The sequence below is a fragment of the Panulirus ornatus genome, chromosome 3 (genome assembly GCF_036320965.1).
Source record: "Panulirus ornatus isolate Po-2019 chromosome 3, ASM3632096v1, whole genome shotgun sequence".
Taxonomy (NCBI): Eukaryota; Metazoa; Arthropoda; class Malacostraca; order Decapoda; family Palinuridae; genus Panulirus; species Panulirus ornatus.
In genome coordinates, this window is record NC_092226.1 from 18,548,427 (window position 1) to 18,569,869 (window position 21,443).

At 39.3% G+C, this 21,443-nt stretch overlaps 1 protein-coding gene across 1 annotated transcript in view; it reads right to left on the reverse strand.

The window, feature by feature from the left end:
• Window positions 1–21,443, reverse strand: part of mRpL1 (mitochondrial ribosomal protein L1) — a 45,950-nt gene that overhangs the window by 13,627 nt on the left and 10,880 nt on the right. The window contains exons 5-7 of the mRNA XM_071684869.1: window positions 10,490–10,657; window positions 7,697–7,811; window positions 3,202–3,320 (exon numbers count right to left, since the gene is read on the reverse strand). Of these exons, the coding sequence (XP_071540970.1) occupies window positions 3,202–3,320; window positions 7,697–7,811; window positions 10,490–10,657 (402 nt within the window). The remainder of the gene's footprint in view (window positions 1–3,201; window positions 3,321–7,696; window positions 7,812–10,489; window positions 10,658–21,443) is intronic.

Consider the following 21,443-nt stretch of genomic DNA (forward strand, 5'->3'; position numbering starts at 1 on the left):
GACAACTGACAAATATGTAATGAATACTGACACAATCTTCTTAAAATGTAACATTTAATCACAGGCCCTAATGACCCTGAAATAATACTTCAACCACAAGATTCACATTCAGCATGAAAAACAGTCCCAATACTAAAGGTTTCAAGCAAATCAAGTAACACCCCAAAAAATACCAAAAATTTCAAGTGATAGTTCTGGGAATTTTTTTTTTTTTTTTTTTGCTTTGTCGCTGTCTCCCGCATTTGCGAGGTAGTGCAAGGAAACAGACGAAAGAAATGGCCCAACCCATCCCCATACACATGTATATACATACACGTCCACACACGCAAATATACATACCTACACAGCTTTCCATGGTTTACCCCAGATGCTTCACATGCCCTGATTCAATCCACTGACAGCACGTCAACCCCGGTATACCACATAGATCCAATTCACTCTATTCCTTGCCCTCCTTTCACCCTCCTGCATGTTCAGGCCCTGATCACACAAAATCTTTTTCACTCCATCTTTCCACCTCCAATTTGGTCTCCCACTTCTCCTCGTTCCCTCCACCTCCGACACATATATCCTCTTGGTCAATCTTTCCTCACTCATTCTCTCCATGTGCCCAAACCATTTCAAAACACCCTCTTCTGCTCTCTCAACCACGCTCTTTTTATTTCCACACATCTCTCTTACCCTTACGTTACTTACTCGATCAAACCACCTCACACCACACATTGTCCTCAAACATCTCATTTCCAGCACATCCACCCTCCTGCACACAACTCTATCCATAGCCCACGCCTCGCAACCATACAACATTGTTGGAACCACTGTTCCTTCGAGCATAACCAATTTGCTTTCCGAGATAATGTTCTCGACTTCCACACATTCTACAAGGCTCCCAGGATTTTCGCCCCCTCCCCCACCCTATGATCCACTTCCGCTTCCATGGTTCCATCCGCTGCCAGATCCACTCCAAGATATCTAAAACACTTTACTTCCTCCAGTTTTTCTCCATTCAAACTTACCTCCCAATTGACTTGACCCTCAACCCTACTGTACCTAATAACCTTGCTCTTATTCACATTTACTCTTAACTTTCTTCTTTCACACACTTTACCAAACTCAGTCACCAGCTTCTGCAGTTTCTCACATGAATCAGCCACCAGTGCTGTATCATCAGCGAACAACAACTGACTCACTTCCCAAGCTCTCTCATCCACAACAGACTTCATACTTGCCCCTCATTCCAAAACTCTTGCATTCACCTCCCTAACAACCCCATCCATAAACAAATTAAACAACCATGGAGACATCACACACCCCTGCTGCAAACCTACATTCACTGAGAACCAATCACTTTCCTCTCTTCCTACACGTACACATGCCTTACATCCTCGATAAAAACTTTTCACTGCTTCTAACAACTTGCCTACCACACCATATATTCTTAATACCTTCCACAAAGCATCTCTATCAACTCTATCATATGCCTTCTCCAGATCCATAAATGCTACATACAAATCCATTTGCTTTTCTAAGTATATCTCACATACATTCTTCAAAGCAAACACCTGATCCACACATCCTCTACCACTTCTGAAACCACACTGCTCTGGGAATATATTAGCATAAAAAAACTTTCCCTCTTAAAACTGTAATATAACTGCTATATCTTCTATAACAGATATAATCATGCTTCCATGAGCTGACATATACCTGATACATATGAAACAAAAAATGGCAAAAGCTTTTTGAAATGCGATCATTAATTACAGTGGTGAACAAAATCTTAAACTTCTTTTTGTTCCACTAACTAAAATAGGTGGACCTTATAGAAAGTTTCTACTGAATTCGAATATGTTTTTCAAATTTTCATATCAGGCATGGCTTTTATATGACAAAACAATTAAATTCTACTCGATCATAAATAAGGCTGGTATTACACAAAAAAAATTACCTCTAAAATGTAGAAGTGTATGATTTTTGGCTATATTTCACCTCAGGAACATCCCTCCTTAGTGTCCAGCAGTAATCTGCCAACATAGAGGGGCTCCACTTTCCCTAGCACTGCTTTTCCATGTCCAAAATGTCTTGGTGAAATCTTTCACCATGCTCATCACTGACTGCCCAAAGATTTTCTGAGACAAGTCTAGGTACGAGTCCAAAAAGTGAATTTTTAGACTCATATTGCACCCTACTACTTTCCTTTATACTCCCATCACTCACACTCATTCCCTGCAGATATCATTCATATAACCCCATTTCTCTTCACTAGTGGTTCAACTTTCTTATTACGTCACTCACTCCCTTTCCTAAACATCCATACCCCAACCTCAGCATGCCACACACTTAGCCTATGTGCTTAAGCACTGCTTCTCAACATACATTTCAATCCTCTTCTACTCCCTAAATTCACTTACTCTCCCCCAGTCTCACTCTTCACTAGATGTCTATCTTTACATGCAAACCACTTTTCCAAGATAGCTTACTTTCACACTTCTTTCATACATGTAATTCCATCTTTCCTAAAACTTCCGAAAACCTTAATAAACCTCACTTCCATCAAGAAATGATAAGGATTTCAATCTGCTGCTCCTCTTAGCATGTTCACATCCAATAACTTTCCATTTTTATGCTTGTCACTTAGCATGTTATCCAATGATCCTCACTGGCTCCAAATCCCACTCACACACTTGTGTATGCATGTGTGCACCTTCTTAACACCACATAATCTAAAACATCATTTCTCTTTCAGTATACATCTTAGTAAGCTTTTTCCAATATTCATTTACACTAGGGATCTTAAACCCCTTAATTATACCCCAAACTATCAATTCATACACACATGCAATCATGTCCTCAAGCACTAAGTTTCAATCCTTAGCACCAAAACTGCCCAAGCACTTAGCTTCTTCCAAGAAGCATCCATTTCTTCAATTTTCTTATTACCAGGTGCATAAGCTCTAAAACTTATCCACCTCTTGCAATTCATTTTCATTCTAACTCACATCAATCTTGAGTTTATTTCCTTGCCCTCTTAAACACAGGCTTTAGTCTCTCACATCATCAGTCTGCTTGAGTCTTATAAAGTTTCAAGCTTCTGAACTGGAATGAAATAAAGTGGCTAATCACAACCAAATTAGTATCTTTACTATTTTTCTTTCATGAATGATCAGTCACTAAGAAAACAGCTAACAATTCATCACTTACTTTGCCAAATTGTGCTTCTATTGTTGCATAGTCGTGATGATATTTGTCTTTGGCAGTTTCATATTCAACACCTTTAATGAAGCGTTCTATAATAGGTATTATATTATTGCCAGCAGTGCCTGTGAATGGAAATGTTTGTAGATTATATATCTTACAGTAATGGAACCAATTATATAAAATGTTTAAAAACACCAATTATATAGAATGACAGAGCAAAACAGTGGTATGCTTAGCACAACACTGCCTGTTACAAATCACCTTCAAAATACAAATAAAGTTTCAAGCCTGTCCTCACTGCAGCATATATATCCTTTTGACTTCTCACATCCTCCATTGCCCCTCTCCCCTATCAGTGAATTCACTTGCCCCTATCCTGCACAGATCATCTACTCACTCTGTCTCACCTTATCCAATGAGTCAGGGTATTATGTGCTGTTCTAGTGTGGTCTGCCTCTGGCTTGACATAGCTCATGAAAGTAAAACACTATTACTTTATATGAAAAGACTCATCAACAAAGGAGTTTGTACGATAACATACTGCTTTTCACCCTCTCTTGCAAGTGGATTCAGTGCGTGATTGAGCAAAATATTATTTCCTTCGTATGAAATGGCTCATTACATAAAAGTCCTCTTCATCATTGGGAGAAACAAATATGAGAAAGGTCTTCATCTAATTTCCTGAAGCTCCCTGAAGGTTCATCTTCTTTATTGCCTTGATTATTAAGGAAAGGAAAGGGGTGGGAGACCACTTTCCAACCTACTTTTTTGTTCTTTTTCAATATTTTTTAGGTCTGGTACTGGAGTTGATATTCTCCACATCATTTATCCAAGCGACACTTCTGGCTTCATAATTGTTTTTTTTATACTTTCTTTGACAAATTAACCTTGTAAACAGAGTTATAATCCCTTAACATTCAGTTAGCAGATCTCATAATCTTGTGATGCTTCTCTGAAGATTGGTTTCATCATGGGAGAGACGGTCATGACTTTTTGGTCTTGGTTTTAAGAATGCTATTCTTAATTGCATCTAATATGAGTTTTACTAAATAATCATATGCTTCTTCAACACTAAAAAAATTCACACTGTTCAAGAGACTAAAAGCCATCACAAATTTCCATCTAGGAGGGTTTTTTTATGTACAATTTTTTGTTATACTCAAAGGATTAGAGGGATTACCATCATGAAGGTCTTAAATAATTAAACAGCTGAACTCTAGAAAAGTCCTCTCTAGAACAAACTGAAAGATCAACATCAAAAAGTTATTCAGTGCATAAATATGGTTACCATCATTAAAAACAATAACTATGTTTCATAGAAAGTTTTCAATCAATATCCTTGCATACTGGGTACTGCACTCTCCATCCTATTACAAGCTGTGTGCACTGAAGTCATCAAGCAAAATTAATGAGGGTTAGTAGTTTATTCATTGTTGAAAATATCAGTATAAATCACCTCTCCTTCTGGAGGAAGGTGTAAGTGGCAGACAATAATTTCATATCTTAAACTTACTCTTAATGCTCAAAGGAAATACAACAGGACTGATTTCTGATTTTACAATAATACTGGCTCCTCCTATTACCAAGTGGAGAGACAGGTTTACAAAATTTATAGTCTTATCAAATGGCTTAGCTCTTATTTGCCAGCTTAGCTTCTTGCAGGCAAAGGATTTTGGGGAGAGTTTTCTTGAATAAAACTTAAAGATCTTCTACATACAACCATATGTCTCTACAGTTCAATTTTAAAATGCTATCTATCAAAAACCATAGGGGATAGGGGAGAAAGAATACTTCCCACGTATTCCCTGCGTGTCGTAGAAGGCGACTAAAAGGGGAGGGAGCGGGGGGCTGGAAATCCTCCCCTCTCACTTTTTTTTTTAATTTTCCAAAAGAGGGAACAGAGAAGGGGCCCAGGTGAGGATATTCCCTCAAGGGCCCAGTCCTCTGTTCTCAATGCTACCTCGCTAATGCGGGAAATGGCGAATAGTATGAAAAAAAAAAAAAATAAAAAAAAATAAAAAACCAGCATTTTATGAAACTATGAACTTAATATAAGGAGTTCCTCCAACTTTCGATTTTACCCACTGATGATTGAACTTGATTAGGATCATGCCTATGCAATATGGGAGATTAATGGGATGAATCTAACCAACTCATCATTCAATGACTCATTCTCACTTAGCTCTAAAGTAGTTGGTTTTGAACAAAAATTCTATCTTTTCTTGATTTTTCATTACTTTGCTCCAAAGAAAGAGCTGGTAATCTTTGGCTGTCAGAGCCACTCAATGGACATTCATTCAGGCATGTAACTGAAGGATTCTTCCTAGAAGAATAACCTACAAGGGGTTCAAGGGGAGGATCACCCAAAGGGTACCACCTCCACAGGAAGTATCTACATGATGCCTACCCCTAGAACAGGCAGCAAGTGATACCCCTCATAAGAGTATCAGAACAATGACCTCTCAAGAGGACATCAAAGGAAGCACTTCATCCACCACCATCATGAAAGCAAGGATGGAGTGAAAAAGATTTTGAGCAATCAGGGCCTGAACCTGCAGGAGGATGAAAGATGTACATGGGAAAGAGTGAAATGCAATAATGTAATGTATAGTCAACGAACTGAACCAGGGTTTGAGAAGCATTCAGGGTATATATATATATATATATATATATATATATATATATATATATATATATATATATATATATATATATATATATATATATATATTCTTTTTTTTATTATACTTTGTCGCTGTCTCCCGCGTTTGCGAGGTAGCGCAAGGAAACAGACGAAAGAAATGGCCCAACCCCCCCCCATACACATGTATATACATACGTCCACACACGCAAATATACATATATATATATATATATATATATATATATATATATATATATATATATCTCATTTCCAGCACATCCATCCTCCTGCGCACAACTCTATCCATAGCCCACGCCTCGCAACCATACAACATTGTTGGAACCACTATTCCTTCAAACATACCCATTTTTGCTTCCCGGGATAATGTTCTCGACTTCTACACATTCTTCAAGGCTCCCAGGATTTTTGCCCCCTCCCCCACCCTATGATCCACTTCCGCTTCCATGGTTCCATCCGCCGCCAGATCCACTCCCAGATATCTAAAACACTTTACTTCCTCCAGTTTTTCTCCATTCAAACTTACCTCCCAATTGACTTGACCCTCAACCCTACTGTACCTAATTACCTTGCTCTTATTGACATTTACTCTTAACTTTCTTCTTTCACACACTTTACCAAACTCAGTCACCAGCTTCTGCAGTTTCTCACATGAATCAGCCACCAGCGCTGTATCATCAGCGAACAACAACTGACTCACTTCCCAAGCTCTCTCATCCACAACAGACTTCATACTTGCCCCTCTTTCCAAAACTCTTGCATTCACCTCCCTAACAACCCCATCCATAAACAAATTAAACAACCATGGAGACATCACACACCCCTGCCGCAAACCTACATTCACTGAGAACCAATCACTTTCTTCTCTTCCTACACGTACACATGCCTTACATCCTCGATAAAAACTTTTCACTGCTTCTAACAACTTGCCTCCCACACCATATATTCTTAATACCTTCCACAGAGCATCTCTATCAACTCTATCATATGCCTTCTCCAGATCTATAAATGCTACATACAAATCCATTTGCTTTTCTAAGTATTTCTCACATACATTCTTCAAAGCAAACACCTGATCCACACATCCTCTACCACTTCGGAAACCACACTGCTCTTCCCCAATCTGATGCTCTGTACATGCCTTCACCCTCTCAATCAATACCCTCCCATATAATTTACCAGGAATACTCAACAAACTTATACCTCTGTAATTTGAGCACTCACTCTTATCCCCTTTGCCTTTGTACAATGGCACTATGCACGCATTCCGCCAATCCTCAGGCACCTCAACATGAGTCATACATACATTAAATAACCTTACCAACCAGTCAATAATACAGTCACCCCCTTTTTTAATAAATTCCACTGCAATACCATCCAAACCTGCTGCCTTTATGACCTATGGTCCCAATCAGTAGACAGGGCTGGCTTTCTGAGTGTTGCAGGAGTTCTACAAGGACAGATGGGACATCAGGGGCAGAAAGTAAGTATACACACACACAAACAAAACTTTTTTTTCAAATATTATAAGGATGGCTGAGACATAACAACAGAATACCTTTGAGAGAAGACAGTGAAACTAAAAAATCACAGTACAAAGGTATATACAAAGATCACGACACTGAAAAAAAGAAATCTGTAGTTGATGAAATGAAGAACTAAGAACCAGTATATGCAATCATATAATAAGAACACACTACAAAATATCGGGTGAATGATAAGTGAGGGTGGTATAAATGTTCTGTTGAAAAGCAAGTTCAAAGATTTAAAAACAACACTGGTGAAAATAAGACAGATCTATACAATTATATAATACAGAACCTTAGAGATAATCACCATTTTTTAAGTTGGGGAACCGTTTCCTAATTAACCCACGTACAGCAACCAGCTCAGGTAACGTGTCCGTTTCAGCAATTATATGCTGATAGTCATGCAGGTTTACTTCACCATTCTGGAAAAAAAAAAATCATCATATAATATCAACATACCAGATGTAACAGAATCACTTAAATCATCTGTTTAAGGTATAACTAAATTGTGAATCAATAATTTCCATGTAATGTAGGATGGAAAAAGAAGTTGTGCCTAATGACTGGGTGAAAGCTATTATTGTTCCTTTGTTCAAAGGAAAAGGTGCTATGGATGTATGTAGCAATTATAGGGGAATAAATTTTTTAAGTATACCAGGAAAAGTTGCCTGCAAGATTGTTGACTGATGAAGGCAATGAAAGTGACTAAATGCATAAAAATAGGAGCAAGGGGTTTTAGGAAAGGTAGGGGAGGAGTGGATCAAATTTTTGCAATGAGAATGACTGTGGAAAAGTATCTAGCGAAAGGTAAGCTGTAACTGTGGAAAAGTGTCTAGCAAAAGGTAAGCTGTAAGCACCTTAAATGGATCTTAGGAAAGCTTAAGACAGAGTTGAATGGAATGCTTTAGGGGATGTAGGGATATGTGGGTCGGGGAAAACTGTTGGATGGTGCAAAAGCCTTCTATAGAGGAGTAAATGGAGAGTTGAGCAAAAGTTTCAGTATATATAAGGGTGTGAGGCAGGGCTGTGTGATGTCACCATGGTTTTTTAACATATATATGGATGGAGTGATAAGAGAGATGAAATCAAAACTAGGGAATGGGGTTGGAAAGGTGGAGTGTGGTGGTGAGGTATGGTGGATAGTGACAAGCCTATGTTGTTTGCTGAGAGTGAAGAGAAGTTGCAGAAGATTGTCTGCTTCATGATGCTTACAAGCATAGCTGATTGACAGTAAATGAGGGGATGGGGGCACATGCAAACAGCTCATGAGAACAATGGCCAAAATAATACCAGCAGAATAGAGAGACCTGCAACATCACAGCCTAAGGAAAGAAAAGGATGAAAAAGAGTGATGCTAGGAGAATGAATGAAATGGAAGACTTTTGATTTCACTCTAGTTATTGGATAGGGTGAGGATGAATCACCCCAGTTATGTAAGCAGTATTCCAAAACTTAGGAGAATATGTAGATATGGATTCCTGTTCACAAGAAAGTGAATTACATCAACCATACAACACTCCCAGTTTCTGGAATGTAGACATTGTGATGGTGATCATCTGGAATTTCCATGATAGAGGGGAGGATATGGTTAAGCTAAATATGTTTATCTTATTACAGGGATCTATTGTGGTGCTTTGATACTGAATGGAGAAATTGCATTTTAACACTATTAAATTCAACAAGGTTACTAACTCTTTACTCCAAGCTGCTGCAGAGGTCTGAACTGAGAGGAAATATAGTCAGCATAAAAAATAAAACAAGTATTAGGAGGCGGGAATGTGAGTTGAAGTAAGATGGAATCATCAGCTTAACTAAGAAAAGGCTGAGAAGATAAATTATATATTGAGAGAAGAAAGAAGCAGGCATGAGGACAGAACCCTGAGGAGCACCACTACTGATATGATAGGAGAGGGAAGTTACTCCATCAACAACCAGTGCAATGGAACAGCTAAAGAGGAAACTATGCACTAGAGTACAGAGAGAAGCAGAGAATTCAAAACAGGGGAATTTAGAAAGCAAAGACTTGTGCCATCCCCTGTCAGATACTTTGGATATGCTGAAGGATACTTCAAACTGTCATATGACTTCTAAAGGATATTCAATATGTGACAGGAAACAGCACATATATCCCATGTCTGGAAGACTCTTGTCCCAAGTGTACAATGTATGTTACGATATTAAAATCAAACCTGCACTTTTCATCTTACCAGACAACTGTATATTCACACTCAATACAGTCCTAAGCTGATAACAAAAAGGACAGGACATTACAGTTTCTCAAATGAACATTAGAACCATCTATGAATCAAAGGCTTCTCTAACAACTTGCCTCTGCTGGTTCTCTGCTAAGTCAGTGAATACCAAATACTGATGGATGAATGGCATTCTGATCATGAAAAAGAACTGAAACATCAATATCAATCTCCTGAAAAAATACTTCATGATTCTTCTAACCACAAACAATCTATGAAGCAAGAACTGTGTAGTCTTCTTACATTTTAATTACCATTCTCTTTGTTAAAACATAAAAGCTTACAACTTCTGTAAAACTTGGGCTAAAGCATTAGGATGTCTGTGTAACCTGAAAAGTTTGCATCTCAAAAGTTTGCAGTGCTTCTGAAACCTGCATAAGGTATCAATTCTGAGAAACTCCCAAGTTCAATGAAGATATGGAAAATTATGTAAATTCCTTATCTTCATAAGCTTTGTCTTTAAAATTATGATAACCATAGCAAGAAAAATCAAGGTCTCTATGACCTAAGAAAATCCTTGACAAATAATAGATGGCATGTGTACTACTCTGAGGATAAAAAGGTCTACTAAAGAATTAGTTGTTACCTGCAGGAGAGTGAGCAAACACCTGAGGAATTAAATAATTACAAAGATAATAAGGGTTTATGGGGGTGAATTTACATAAACCTAGCTCATACATGTCGAACTATTCATAGTTGGTTGTTTGAGGAACTTAACACTATGGCAGGTTGTTTAAGCCTTCCCATTTAATGATGTCCATGAAGCCTGCCTTGTAAAAAATTCATTAGTTGTTAAATAAAAATATATGCAGCAATGCATTAAGTCAATGACACTGTTGTATACAGACCTGTACTTGCTTAATAATGTCAAGGCCAGATGCAAGGGTAACCCCCATCTGCCAAGCTTGTTCAATCACCTCCTCATGACGAGATATGGCTAAAACTGTCCGATGTTGCTCAGTGTCAAAGTCATGTGGTAGTTGGGCTACATTGGATAAACTGTCAATATAACGATTCTGTGGAACATAGAAATACTTTAAGTAACCTAGAAAATTTTAGACACATATTCATCATTTACCCTAACAGAATAATATGCATTCTAATACACCCAAGAAATATATAATTAATAGCATCTATGTGAGGTGGGTCAAGAGCACTAAAATTTGTTATGGGTAGCTGCCATCTATGTATGACAATAAAATTCCTTTATATAAGAAACCTTCTGTGAAATGGTGAGATACAAGTCTCTTTCACTATGTATGCAAGTTCATAGAAATTTAATTCCAGAACTAAATATGAATTCAATTTTCGAAGGAAAATGTAGTCTCATAGTCCAGTATCAATGAACAACAATACATGAATAGATCTACTCTATGAACTGAAATAAAGCATCATTTACAATCAAATAAATTCACATTCAAGTTCTACTTTTTCTTTTTGCATATATCAAACACAAAGATATGGTGATCACATATCTATATCATATGCATCATTTTCATAAAACTTCAAAAACAGCAGCATATGCACAAGTACAAACTTACAATCAATCTTGAATTATAAGATACATTATTATGATTATTTGGAGAAAAGATAAACTATAGAAACACAAGCCTGCAATGGGATATTAAACTAAAATTTCAAGACAAGCCACTTAAGAGACAGCCTATATAATTTAGGCTCGCAAAAATCTTCCAGTCAAAGACTCACTTCCATCAAATTAATGCTTAATCCCATCCCCCTTGGTAATAGCTGCCTTATCTTAAGTAACAAATTACCTGGCTCATACAGAAACATGTTGCTTAAATGGACAAAGAACCAGTAACATTAGTGGAAGAGCTGGCAAGTGTATCACTATAGGTCATACACAGTTATAACATACACAGAACCTCTTAACTGTAGTCCAAAAAAATTCTTTCTTAATAATGAATTAAGAAACAAATATTTTGTTTTACAAACTTGATGGCGAGGTAGCACCTGGAACAGACGAAGAAAGGCCACACCTGCTCAAAGCCATTCTTGAGTTGTCATGTGTAATGCACTGAAACCACAGCTCCTTATCAACAACCAGGCCCCATAGAACTTTCCGTGGTTTATCCACGATGCTTCACACGAACCGGTTAAGTCCACTGACAGTAAGTTGACCCCATTATACCACATCACTCCAATTCCCTCTATAGCATGCATAACATTCACTCCCCTGCATGCTTAGGCCCCAACCGCTCAAAATTTTTTTCACTTCATCCTTCCATATCCAATTTGGTCTCCCTGTTCCCTACACTTCTCACACATATATCCTTAAACATTCTCTCCATATGTCCAAACCATTGCAGTATACCCTCTTCTGCTCTCTCAACCACACTCTTTTAATTACCACAAACCTCTCCCACACTTTCATTACTTAATCAACCACCTCACACCACAGGCTCCCCTTAAACATTTCGTTTCCCAATCATCCACCCTCCTCTGCACAGCCTACAGCCAATATCTCGCATCCATAAAATATTGCTGGCTCTGCTATTCCTTCAAACATACTCATTTTTGCCCTACCAGATAACATTCTCTCTCCCTATAGTCCTCAGCGCTCCTAAGACCTTCGCTCCCTCCCCACCCTATGACTCACTTCTGCTTCTATGGCTCCATTTACTGCCATGTCCAGTCCCAGGTATCTAAAACACTTCTCTTTCTCAAAGTTTTCTCCATTCAAACTCATACCTGTACTAAACTGTCCCTCAACTCTGCTAAATTTAATAACCTTGCTTTTATTCACATTTACTCTTAGCTTTCTCCTTTCACACACTTCCAAACTCAGTCACCAACTTCTGTGGTTTCTCACTTGAATCTAAATTCAGTCCTGTATCATCAGCAAACAACATTCGACTCACTTCCCAAGCCTTCTCATCCCCAACAGACTGCATACTCACCCCTCTCTCCAAGACTCTTGCATTTAACTCCCTCACCACCTCATCCATAAACAAAGTGTACATCCAATGTCACATCACATACCCCTGCAATAAACCTAACTTCACCTGAAATCATTCACTCTTCTCTCCTTACTTGTACACAAGCATTACACACTTGATAAAATCTTCCCACTGCTTTTAGTAGCATTCTTCCCACACCATATATTCTCCAGATCTTCTAAAAAGCATCTCTATCAACTCTAAATACCACATGCAAATCCATCTCTTTTTCTAAGTAATTCTTACACAAATTCTTTAAAGCACATACCTGATCCATACATCCTCTAAATCTTCTGAAACCACAATGCTCCTCCCTAATCTGATGATCTGTATATGGCTACATCCTTCAACCAACACCCTCCTGTACAACTTAACAGGTATACTCAACAAACTTATACCTCTGTAGTTTAAATACTCACCTTTATCCCCCTTGCCTTTATACAGCAGCACTATACTTGCATTCCATCAATCCTCAGGCACCTCACCAGGATCCATACATACATAGAAAATCCTTACCAATCAATCAACAGCACAGTCACCATCTTTCTTAATAAATTCAACTGCAATACCATCCACTTCAGCCACCTTTCCACATTTCATCTTGCCCAAGGTATTCACCACCTTTTCTCTCTTCACCAAACCAATCTTCATGACCCGTCTCACTTTGCATACCACCCCAATCCAAACACCATTTGCAGCTCTATCATCAAACACATTTAGCAATCCTTCAAAATAAACACTCAATCTCCTCACTTCATCACAACCTTTCTCTTTTTTTTTCTTAGCTGCGACAGCATGGACAGCTATGGCCCCTAATACACCCTAATAAAGGGGTGGTGCTGGGAATGGATGAAGGAAATCAAGTATGACTATGTTAATGTCTGTGTCTGTGTATGAATATGTATGTACATTTTTTTTTTCATACTATTCGCCATTTCCCGCGATAGCGAGGTAGCGTTAAGAACAGAGGACTGGGCCTTTGAGGGAATATCCTCACCTGGCCCCTTTCTCTGTTCCTTCTTTTGGAAAAAAAAAAAATGTTAATATGTATATGAGTGGATGGGCCATTCCTTTGTCTCTTTCCTGGCACTACCTTGCCAATGCAAGAAACGGCGACCGAGTATAGTAAATAAATAAATAATATACATTTATTTACTGTACATAATCGCTGATTCCTGTGCCAAGAAACAGTCCAAGAATGGCCCATCCACTCATATACACAAATATATATGTAAATGCCCATATACGTACATATACATACCTATACATATCAACATATACATACATACACATACACAGACATATACATATATACACATGTACATATTCATACTTGCTTGCCTTCATCCATTCCTGTTGCTACCCTGCCCACAGCAATGCTACCCTCTGCTTTAGCAAAGATGATTTAAATGTGAAGTTGAGTAATGAGGCAGTTGAAGGTATAATTGATGAACATGGGGTATTCAGTGTTGTGAATGGAAATGGTGAAATGCTTGTGGATTTGTGGGCTGAAAAGAGACTGGTGATTGGGAACACCTGGTTTAAAAAAAAGTGATATACATAAGTATACATATGTGAGTAGGAGAGATGATCAAAGGGCACTATTGGAATGTATATTAATTGATAGGCATGTAAATGAGAGACTTTTGGATGTTAATATCCGAAAAGGGGCAGCTGGAGGGATGTCTGATCACTATCTTGTGGAAGTGAAGGTGAAGGTATGTAAAGGTTTTCATAAAGGAGGAGAGAATGTTGGGAAGAGGAGAGTGGTGAGACTAAGTGATCTTGGAATGGAGAATTGCGTGAGGAAGTGCGAGGAGAGATTGAATGTAAAATGGCAAAAGGTAAGAGCAAGTGACACAAGGGGACTGGGTGAGGAATGGGATGTATTTAGGGAAGTAATGATGGCATGTGCAAAAGATGCACTGGCATGAGAAAGGTGGGAGGTGGGCAGATTAGAAAGGGTAGAGAGTGGTGTGATGAAGAAGTAAAGTTGTTCATGAAAGAGAAAAGAGAGGCATTTGGACATTACTTACACGGACAGAGTGAAAATGACAGGGAGATGTACAAAAGAAAGCAGCAGGAGGTCAAGAGGAAGGTGCAAGGGCTGAAAAAGAAGTCAACTCAGAACCTTCACCCCCTCCCCCACCTTGTGATTCTATGTAGCATTTATGGATCTGGAGAAAGCATATGATAGAGTTGATAGAGATGCTCTGTGGAAGGTATTAAGAGTTTATGGTGTGGGAGGTAAGTTGCTAGAAGCAGTGAAAAGTTTTTACCAAGGATGTAAGGCATGTGTACGAGTAAGAAGAGAGTATAGTGATTGGTTCCCAGTGAATGTTGGTTTGCAGCAGGGGTGCGTGATGTCTCCAAGGTTGTTTAATTTGTTTATGGATGGGGTGGTTAGGGAGGTGAACGCAAGTTTTGGAGAGGGGGCAAGTAAGCAGTCTGTTGTGGATGAGAGGGCTTGGGAAGTGAGTCAGTTGTTCACCGATGATACAGTGCTGGTGGCTGATTCAGGTGAGAAACTGCAGAAGTTGGTGACTGAGTTTGGTAAAGTGTGTGAAAGAAGAAAGGTGAGAGTAAATGTGAATAAGAGCAAGGTTATCAGGTTCACTAAGGTGGAAGGACAAATTAATTCAGAGGTAAATTTGAATGAAGAAAAACTGGAGGAAGTGAAGTGTTATAGATATCTGGGAGTGGATTTAGCAATGGATGGAGCCATGGAAGCGGAAGTGAGTCACAGGGTAGGGGAGGGGGCGAAGGTTCTTGGAGGGTTGAAGAATGTGTGGAAGGTGAATGTTATCTTGGAGAGCAAAAATGGGTATGTTTGAAGGAATAGTGGTTCCAACAATGTTATATGGTTGCGAGGCATGGGCTATAGATAGGGTTGCACAGATGAGGGTAGATGTGTTGGAAATGAGATGTTTGAGGACAATATGTGGTGCGAGTTGAATTGATCGAGTAAGTAATGAAAAGGTAAGAGAGATGTGTGGTAACAAATAGTGTGGTTGACAAAGCAGAAGAGGCTATATTAAAATGGTTTGGTCAAATGGAGAGAATGAGTGAGGAAAGATTGACAAAGAGGATATATGTGTCACAGGTGAAGGGAACGAGGAGAAGTGGGAGACCAAACCGGAGGTGGAAGGATGGAGTGAAAATGATTTTGAGTGATTGGGACCTGAACATACGGGAGGGTGAAAGGCGCGCAAGGAAAAGAGTGAATTGGAACGATGTGGTATACCGGGGTCAACGTGCTGTCAACGGATTGAACCAAGGCATGTGAAGTGTCTGGGGTAAACCATGGAAAGTTTTGTGGGGCCTGGTAGTGGAAAGTGAGCTGTAGTTTCGGTGCATTATACATGACAGCTAGAAACTGAGTGTGAAAAAATGTGGCCTTTGTTGTCTTTTCCTAGCACTACCTCATGTGTTGGGGGGGTTTGCTGTTTTTCCTGTGGGGCAGGGTGGTGACAGGAAGGGACGAAGGCAGTAAGTATAAATATGTACATGGGTATATATGTATTTGTCTGTGTATGTGGGTGGGTTGGGCCATTCTTTCGTTTGTCTCCTTGTGCTACCTTGCTAACGTAGGAGACAGTGACTAAGGAAAATAGAAAAATATACATATATATATATATATATATATATGTATATATATACATACCTACACAGCTTTCCATGGTTTACCCCAGACGCTTCACATGCCCTGATTCAATCCACTGACAGCACGTCAACCCCGGTATACCACATCGATCCAATTCACTCTATTCCTTGCCCTCCTTTCACCCTCCTGCATGTTCAGGCCCCGATCACACAACATCTTTTTCACTCCATCTTTCCACCTCCAATTTGGTCTCCCACTTCTCCTCGTTCCCTCCACCTCCGACACATATATCCTCTTGGTCAATCTTTCCTCACTCATTCTCTCCATGTGCCCAAACCATTTCAAAACACCCTCTTCTGCTCTCTCAACCACGCTCTTTTTATTTCCACACATCTCTCTTACCCTTACGTTACTTACTCGATCAAACCACCTCACACCACACATTGTCCACAAACATCTCATTTCCAGCACATCCATCCTCCTGCGCACAACTCTATCCATAGCCCACGCCTCGCAACCATACAACATTGTTGGAACCACTAATCCTTCAAACATACCCATTTTTGCTTTCCGAGATAATGTTCTCGACTTCCACACATTCTTCAAGGCTCCCAGGATTTTCGCCCCCTCCCCCACCCTATGATCCACTTCCACTTCCATGGTTCCATCCGCTGCCAGATCCACTCCCAGATATCTAAAACACTTTACTATATATATATGAAGTCGAGAGGTGAAAAAGAGGGCAAATGAGTGCTGTCAGTGGATTGAATCAGGGCATATATATATATATATATATATATATATATATATATATATATATATGAGGTGGATGCCAAAAATGAAAGCAAGTAAGAGTAAAACTTTATGTTTTGAAGCAGATGGGATGTCACAGTATAATATTAGTTTAAAAGATGAAAATTGAGAGGTGTATGTATATGAGTTTAGGTATCTGGAAGAAAAGTTTCGTAATGAAGACAGTAAGATGCAGAAGATGAGAGTGGTTTTAATGGGAAAAACTGAAGGACTAGTGAAGCTTTGGTGAACAGAATAAAAGGTGTAAAGTGTGCACTAAGCACACATAATGAAGTACTTCTAACTCTGATGCAAGGATGTGAAATCAATTGATATAAAGGTCAGGTTAGATCAAGAACAAGAGTGGTGTTAAGTTTTTCGTGGTGGCATGACCATGCATAATATATGGCAGATATGTTGGTAAAGAAAATATATAATGGCACAGTTGAAGGTACTAAGATGCATACATTCAGTGAAAAGTTATTGGAGCAAAGGATGTTTCTAATGACGATTCCAGATGAACGACTGGGATCAAATGCAATGGAAGTGTTTCATATGCAGTAGTAATGCGAATAGAGAAGTTGGTCCCATTTGATGAAGCAACTCAAGTGTGCAAAGTGAGAGAGTAAAAAGTGTAAACGGAAGTGCAAAAGTTCATGTTTCACTTTAAACTCACTGGGCATGGGGTTGAGAATGACTATGAATACTCTGAGAGGTTGCATGTACAATCTAAAACACAACTATCTTCCATACAACATCTTCCCTGTTTTGTCCGATGACTGATTAAACCTATTGAAACAACATGAGACTTAACTAGTGACAACATGTGGTTGGTCGGTATACCTATTAAGTTGGAAGTTTCAGGTTCCCATTCAGATAATGTTTTTAAACATTAAAGCACGATCACTATTCATGATTTGGAAATGTGACTGCTGAACAATATTCAATATGGAACAATATGTTTTTAAGGGCAATCATAAATCTGAAAGGTGTCTGCAGATGAGAAGCTGAAATGACTGACAGTCTACATTCATGTGTTAAGTTATCACTTGATAGTTTTATGTAATATGATTTATTGCCAGGACTGATTCATGTTGGCAGTATGGTGACTGAAGCTTGTGCGAACCGTAGTCGAGTATGTTCCACATCTGTATTTCACAATACCTATACTGTCTGTAAGCACCACCAAACAGTATATGGTGAACTGGCAACTTGTTTCATGGGTAAAAGGCCTGCAACCTGTACACAAGTGTCATAGACACGTGAAGATTGGCTCAACCTTTCTGTTGTTTTCAACAATATCAGAGATGATAGCTGTGTCTTTGATTGTACATGAACCATCCCCACTGAATCAGGAGAGGATTTAAAGATAACAGACACTTTGAAAGTGCAAGTGCAATGGGTTCTACATTTCACTGTTACCTAAAGGAGCAAAAAAAAAAATAAAATACTTCTTTGTCAAATAATGTGTAGAAATGTAAAAAATTATCAAATATATTCTATATCTGGGAGTGGATCTGGCAGCGGATGGAACCATGGAAGTGGAAGTGAATCATAGGGTGGGGGAGGGGGCGAAAATCCTGGGAGCCTTGAAGAATGTGTGGAAGTCGAGAATATTATCTCCAAAAGCAAAAATGGCTATGTTTGAAGGAGTAGTGGTTCCAACAATGTTGTATGGTTGCGAGGCATGGGCTATGGATAGAGTTGTGCACAGGAGGGTGGATGTGCTGGAAATGAGATGTTTGAGGACAATTTGTGGTGTGAGGTGGTTTGATCGAGTAAGTAATGTAAGGGTAAGAGAGATGTGTGGAAATAAAAAGAGCGTGGTTGAGAGAGCAGAAGAGGATGTTTTGAAATGGTTTGGGCACATGGAGAGAATGAGTGAGGAAAGATTGACCAAGAGGATATATGTGTCGGAGGTGGAGGGAACGAGGAGAAGTGGGAGACCAAATTGGAGGTGGAAAGATGGAGTGAAAATGATTTTGAGTGATCGGGGCCTGAACATGCAGGAGGGTGAATGGCGGGCAAGGAATAGAGTGAATTGGATCGATGTGGTATACCAGGGTCGACATGCTGTCAATGGATTGAATCAAGGCATGTGAAGCGTCTGGGGTAAACCATGGAAAGTTCTGTGAGGCCTGGATGTGGAAAGGGAGCTGTGGTTTCGGGCATTATTGCATGACAGCTAGAGACTGAGTGTGAACCAATGGGGCCTTTGTTGTCTTTTCCTAGAGCTACCTCGCACACATGAGGGGGGAGGGGGATGTTATTCCATGTGTGGCGAGGTGGCGATGGGAATGAATAAAGGCAGATAGTGTGAATTGTGTGCATGAGTATATATGTATGTGTCTGTGTGTGTATACATATGTGTTCATTGAGATGTATAGGGTATGTATATTTGCATGTGTGGACGTGTATGTATATACAGGTGTATGGGGGTGGGTTGGGCCATTTCTTTCATCTGTTCCCTTGCGCTACCTCGCAAACGTGGGAGACAGCAACAAAGCAAAATATATAAATAAAAAAATATTCTATAGTAACTAAGTACAACAATCTTCTTCCAAATGCAGACAAAGAGGTACTTTCAATGGCAAAGATAATTTTCTTAAATAAAGGCCCCTATTTGGTATTGAAGCAATTAGCCCCTACTGACTTCTGAAATAACTACCTCAAAAGCGAAATGTGTATAATGAATTTTTTACTTTTACTGCCAGGCTGCTTTTACTAACAAAACAACTCAAACCATGCAACAAACATTCATTTAGCTCCTACTAACTTAAAAAATTACTACCTCAAAAGCAAAATGAGCCTAATGAAAATTTTTAGACTTTCAATGCTTGGCTGCTTTTACTAACCACACAACTCAAACCATGGAGCAACCATTCTTTTCTCTCATATTTTTTTTCTTTTAATGCAAGTGGCAGATGACTACTTTACTTACTTGATATCCAAACTGGCAAGATGAGTTTCTGAATTTCTTCAGTAAATGTTATGCAATTTTCTTGGGTCTTAAAACATATGAATGAACAGTGCTTGATATATATCATAATGGGAGTTTATGTAAGACTTTCGATGAAGCATCCTACTCTTAAATTTATTTATCCCTGAAGTAGGGGAGAAAGAATTCTACCTCCATATTCCCTGCGTGTCATAGAAGGCGACTAAAAGGGTAGGAAGCACGGGGCTGGAAATCCTCTCCTCCAGTTTTTACTTTTCCAAAAGAAGGAGCAAAGAAGGGGGCCAAGTGAGGATTTTCCCTCCAAAGCTCAGTCCTCTGTTCTTAATGTTACCTTGCTAACAAGGGAAATGGCAAACATATACTTAAAAAAATGTTTGCCTGTACATAAATAAGTAATTATAAATGCAAAAGAGTTTTGGAGAGAGGGGCAAGTATGCAGCCTGTTGTGGATGAAAGGGCTTAGGAAGTGAGTCAGTTGTTCGCTGATGATAAAGCGCTGGTGGCTGATTCGGGTGAGAAAACTGCAGAAGCTAGTGACTGAGTTTGGTAAAGTGTGTGAAAGAAGAAAGGTGAGAGTAAATGTGAATAAGAGCAAGGTTATCAGGTTCAGTAAGGTGGAAGGACAAATAAATTGGGAGGTAAGTTTGAATGGAGAAAAACTGGAGGAAGTGAAATGTTTTAGATACCTGGGAGTGGATTTAGCAGTGGATGGAACCATGGAAGTGGAAGTGACTCGCAGGGTGGGGGAGTGGGCGAAGGTTGTGGGAGCGCTGAGGAATGTGCTGAAGGTGAGAACATTATCTTGGAGAGCAAAAATGGGTATGCTTGAAGGAACAGTGGTTCCAACAATGTTATATGGTTGCGAGGCATGGGCTACACATCGGAGGAGGGTGGATGTGTTGGAAATGAAATGTTTGAGGACAATATGTGGTGTGAGTGGTTTGATCGAGTAAGTAATGAAAAGGTAAGAGAGATGAGTGGAAATAGAAAGAGTGTGGTTGAGAGAGCAGAAGAGGGTGTGTTGAAATGACCTGGTCACATGGAGAGAATGAGTGAGGAAAGATTGACAAAGAGGATATATGTGTCAGAAGTGGAAGGAACGAGGAGAAGCGGGAGAAGCTATTTCATGTATGGCAGGGTGGCAATGGAAATGGATGAGGGCAGCAAGGATGAATATGTACATGTGTATATATGTATATGTCTGTGTATGTATATGTAGGTTATTAGGTACAGTAGGGTTGAGGGTCAAGTCAATTGGGAGGTGAGTGTGAATGGAGAAAAACTGGAGGAAGTGAAGTGTTTTAGATATCTGGGAGTGGATCTGTCAGCGGATGGAACCATGGAAGCAGAAGTGGATCATAGGGTGGGGGAGGGGGCGAAAATTTTGGGAGCCTTGAAAAATGTGTGGAAGTCGAGAACATTATCCCGGAAAGCAAAAATGGGTATGTTTGAAGGAATAGTGGTTCCAACAATGTTGTATGGTTGCG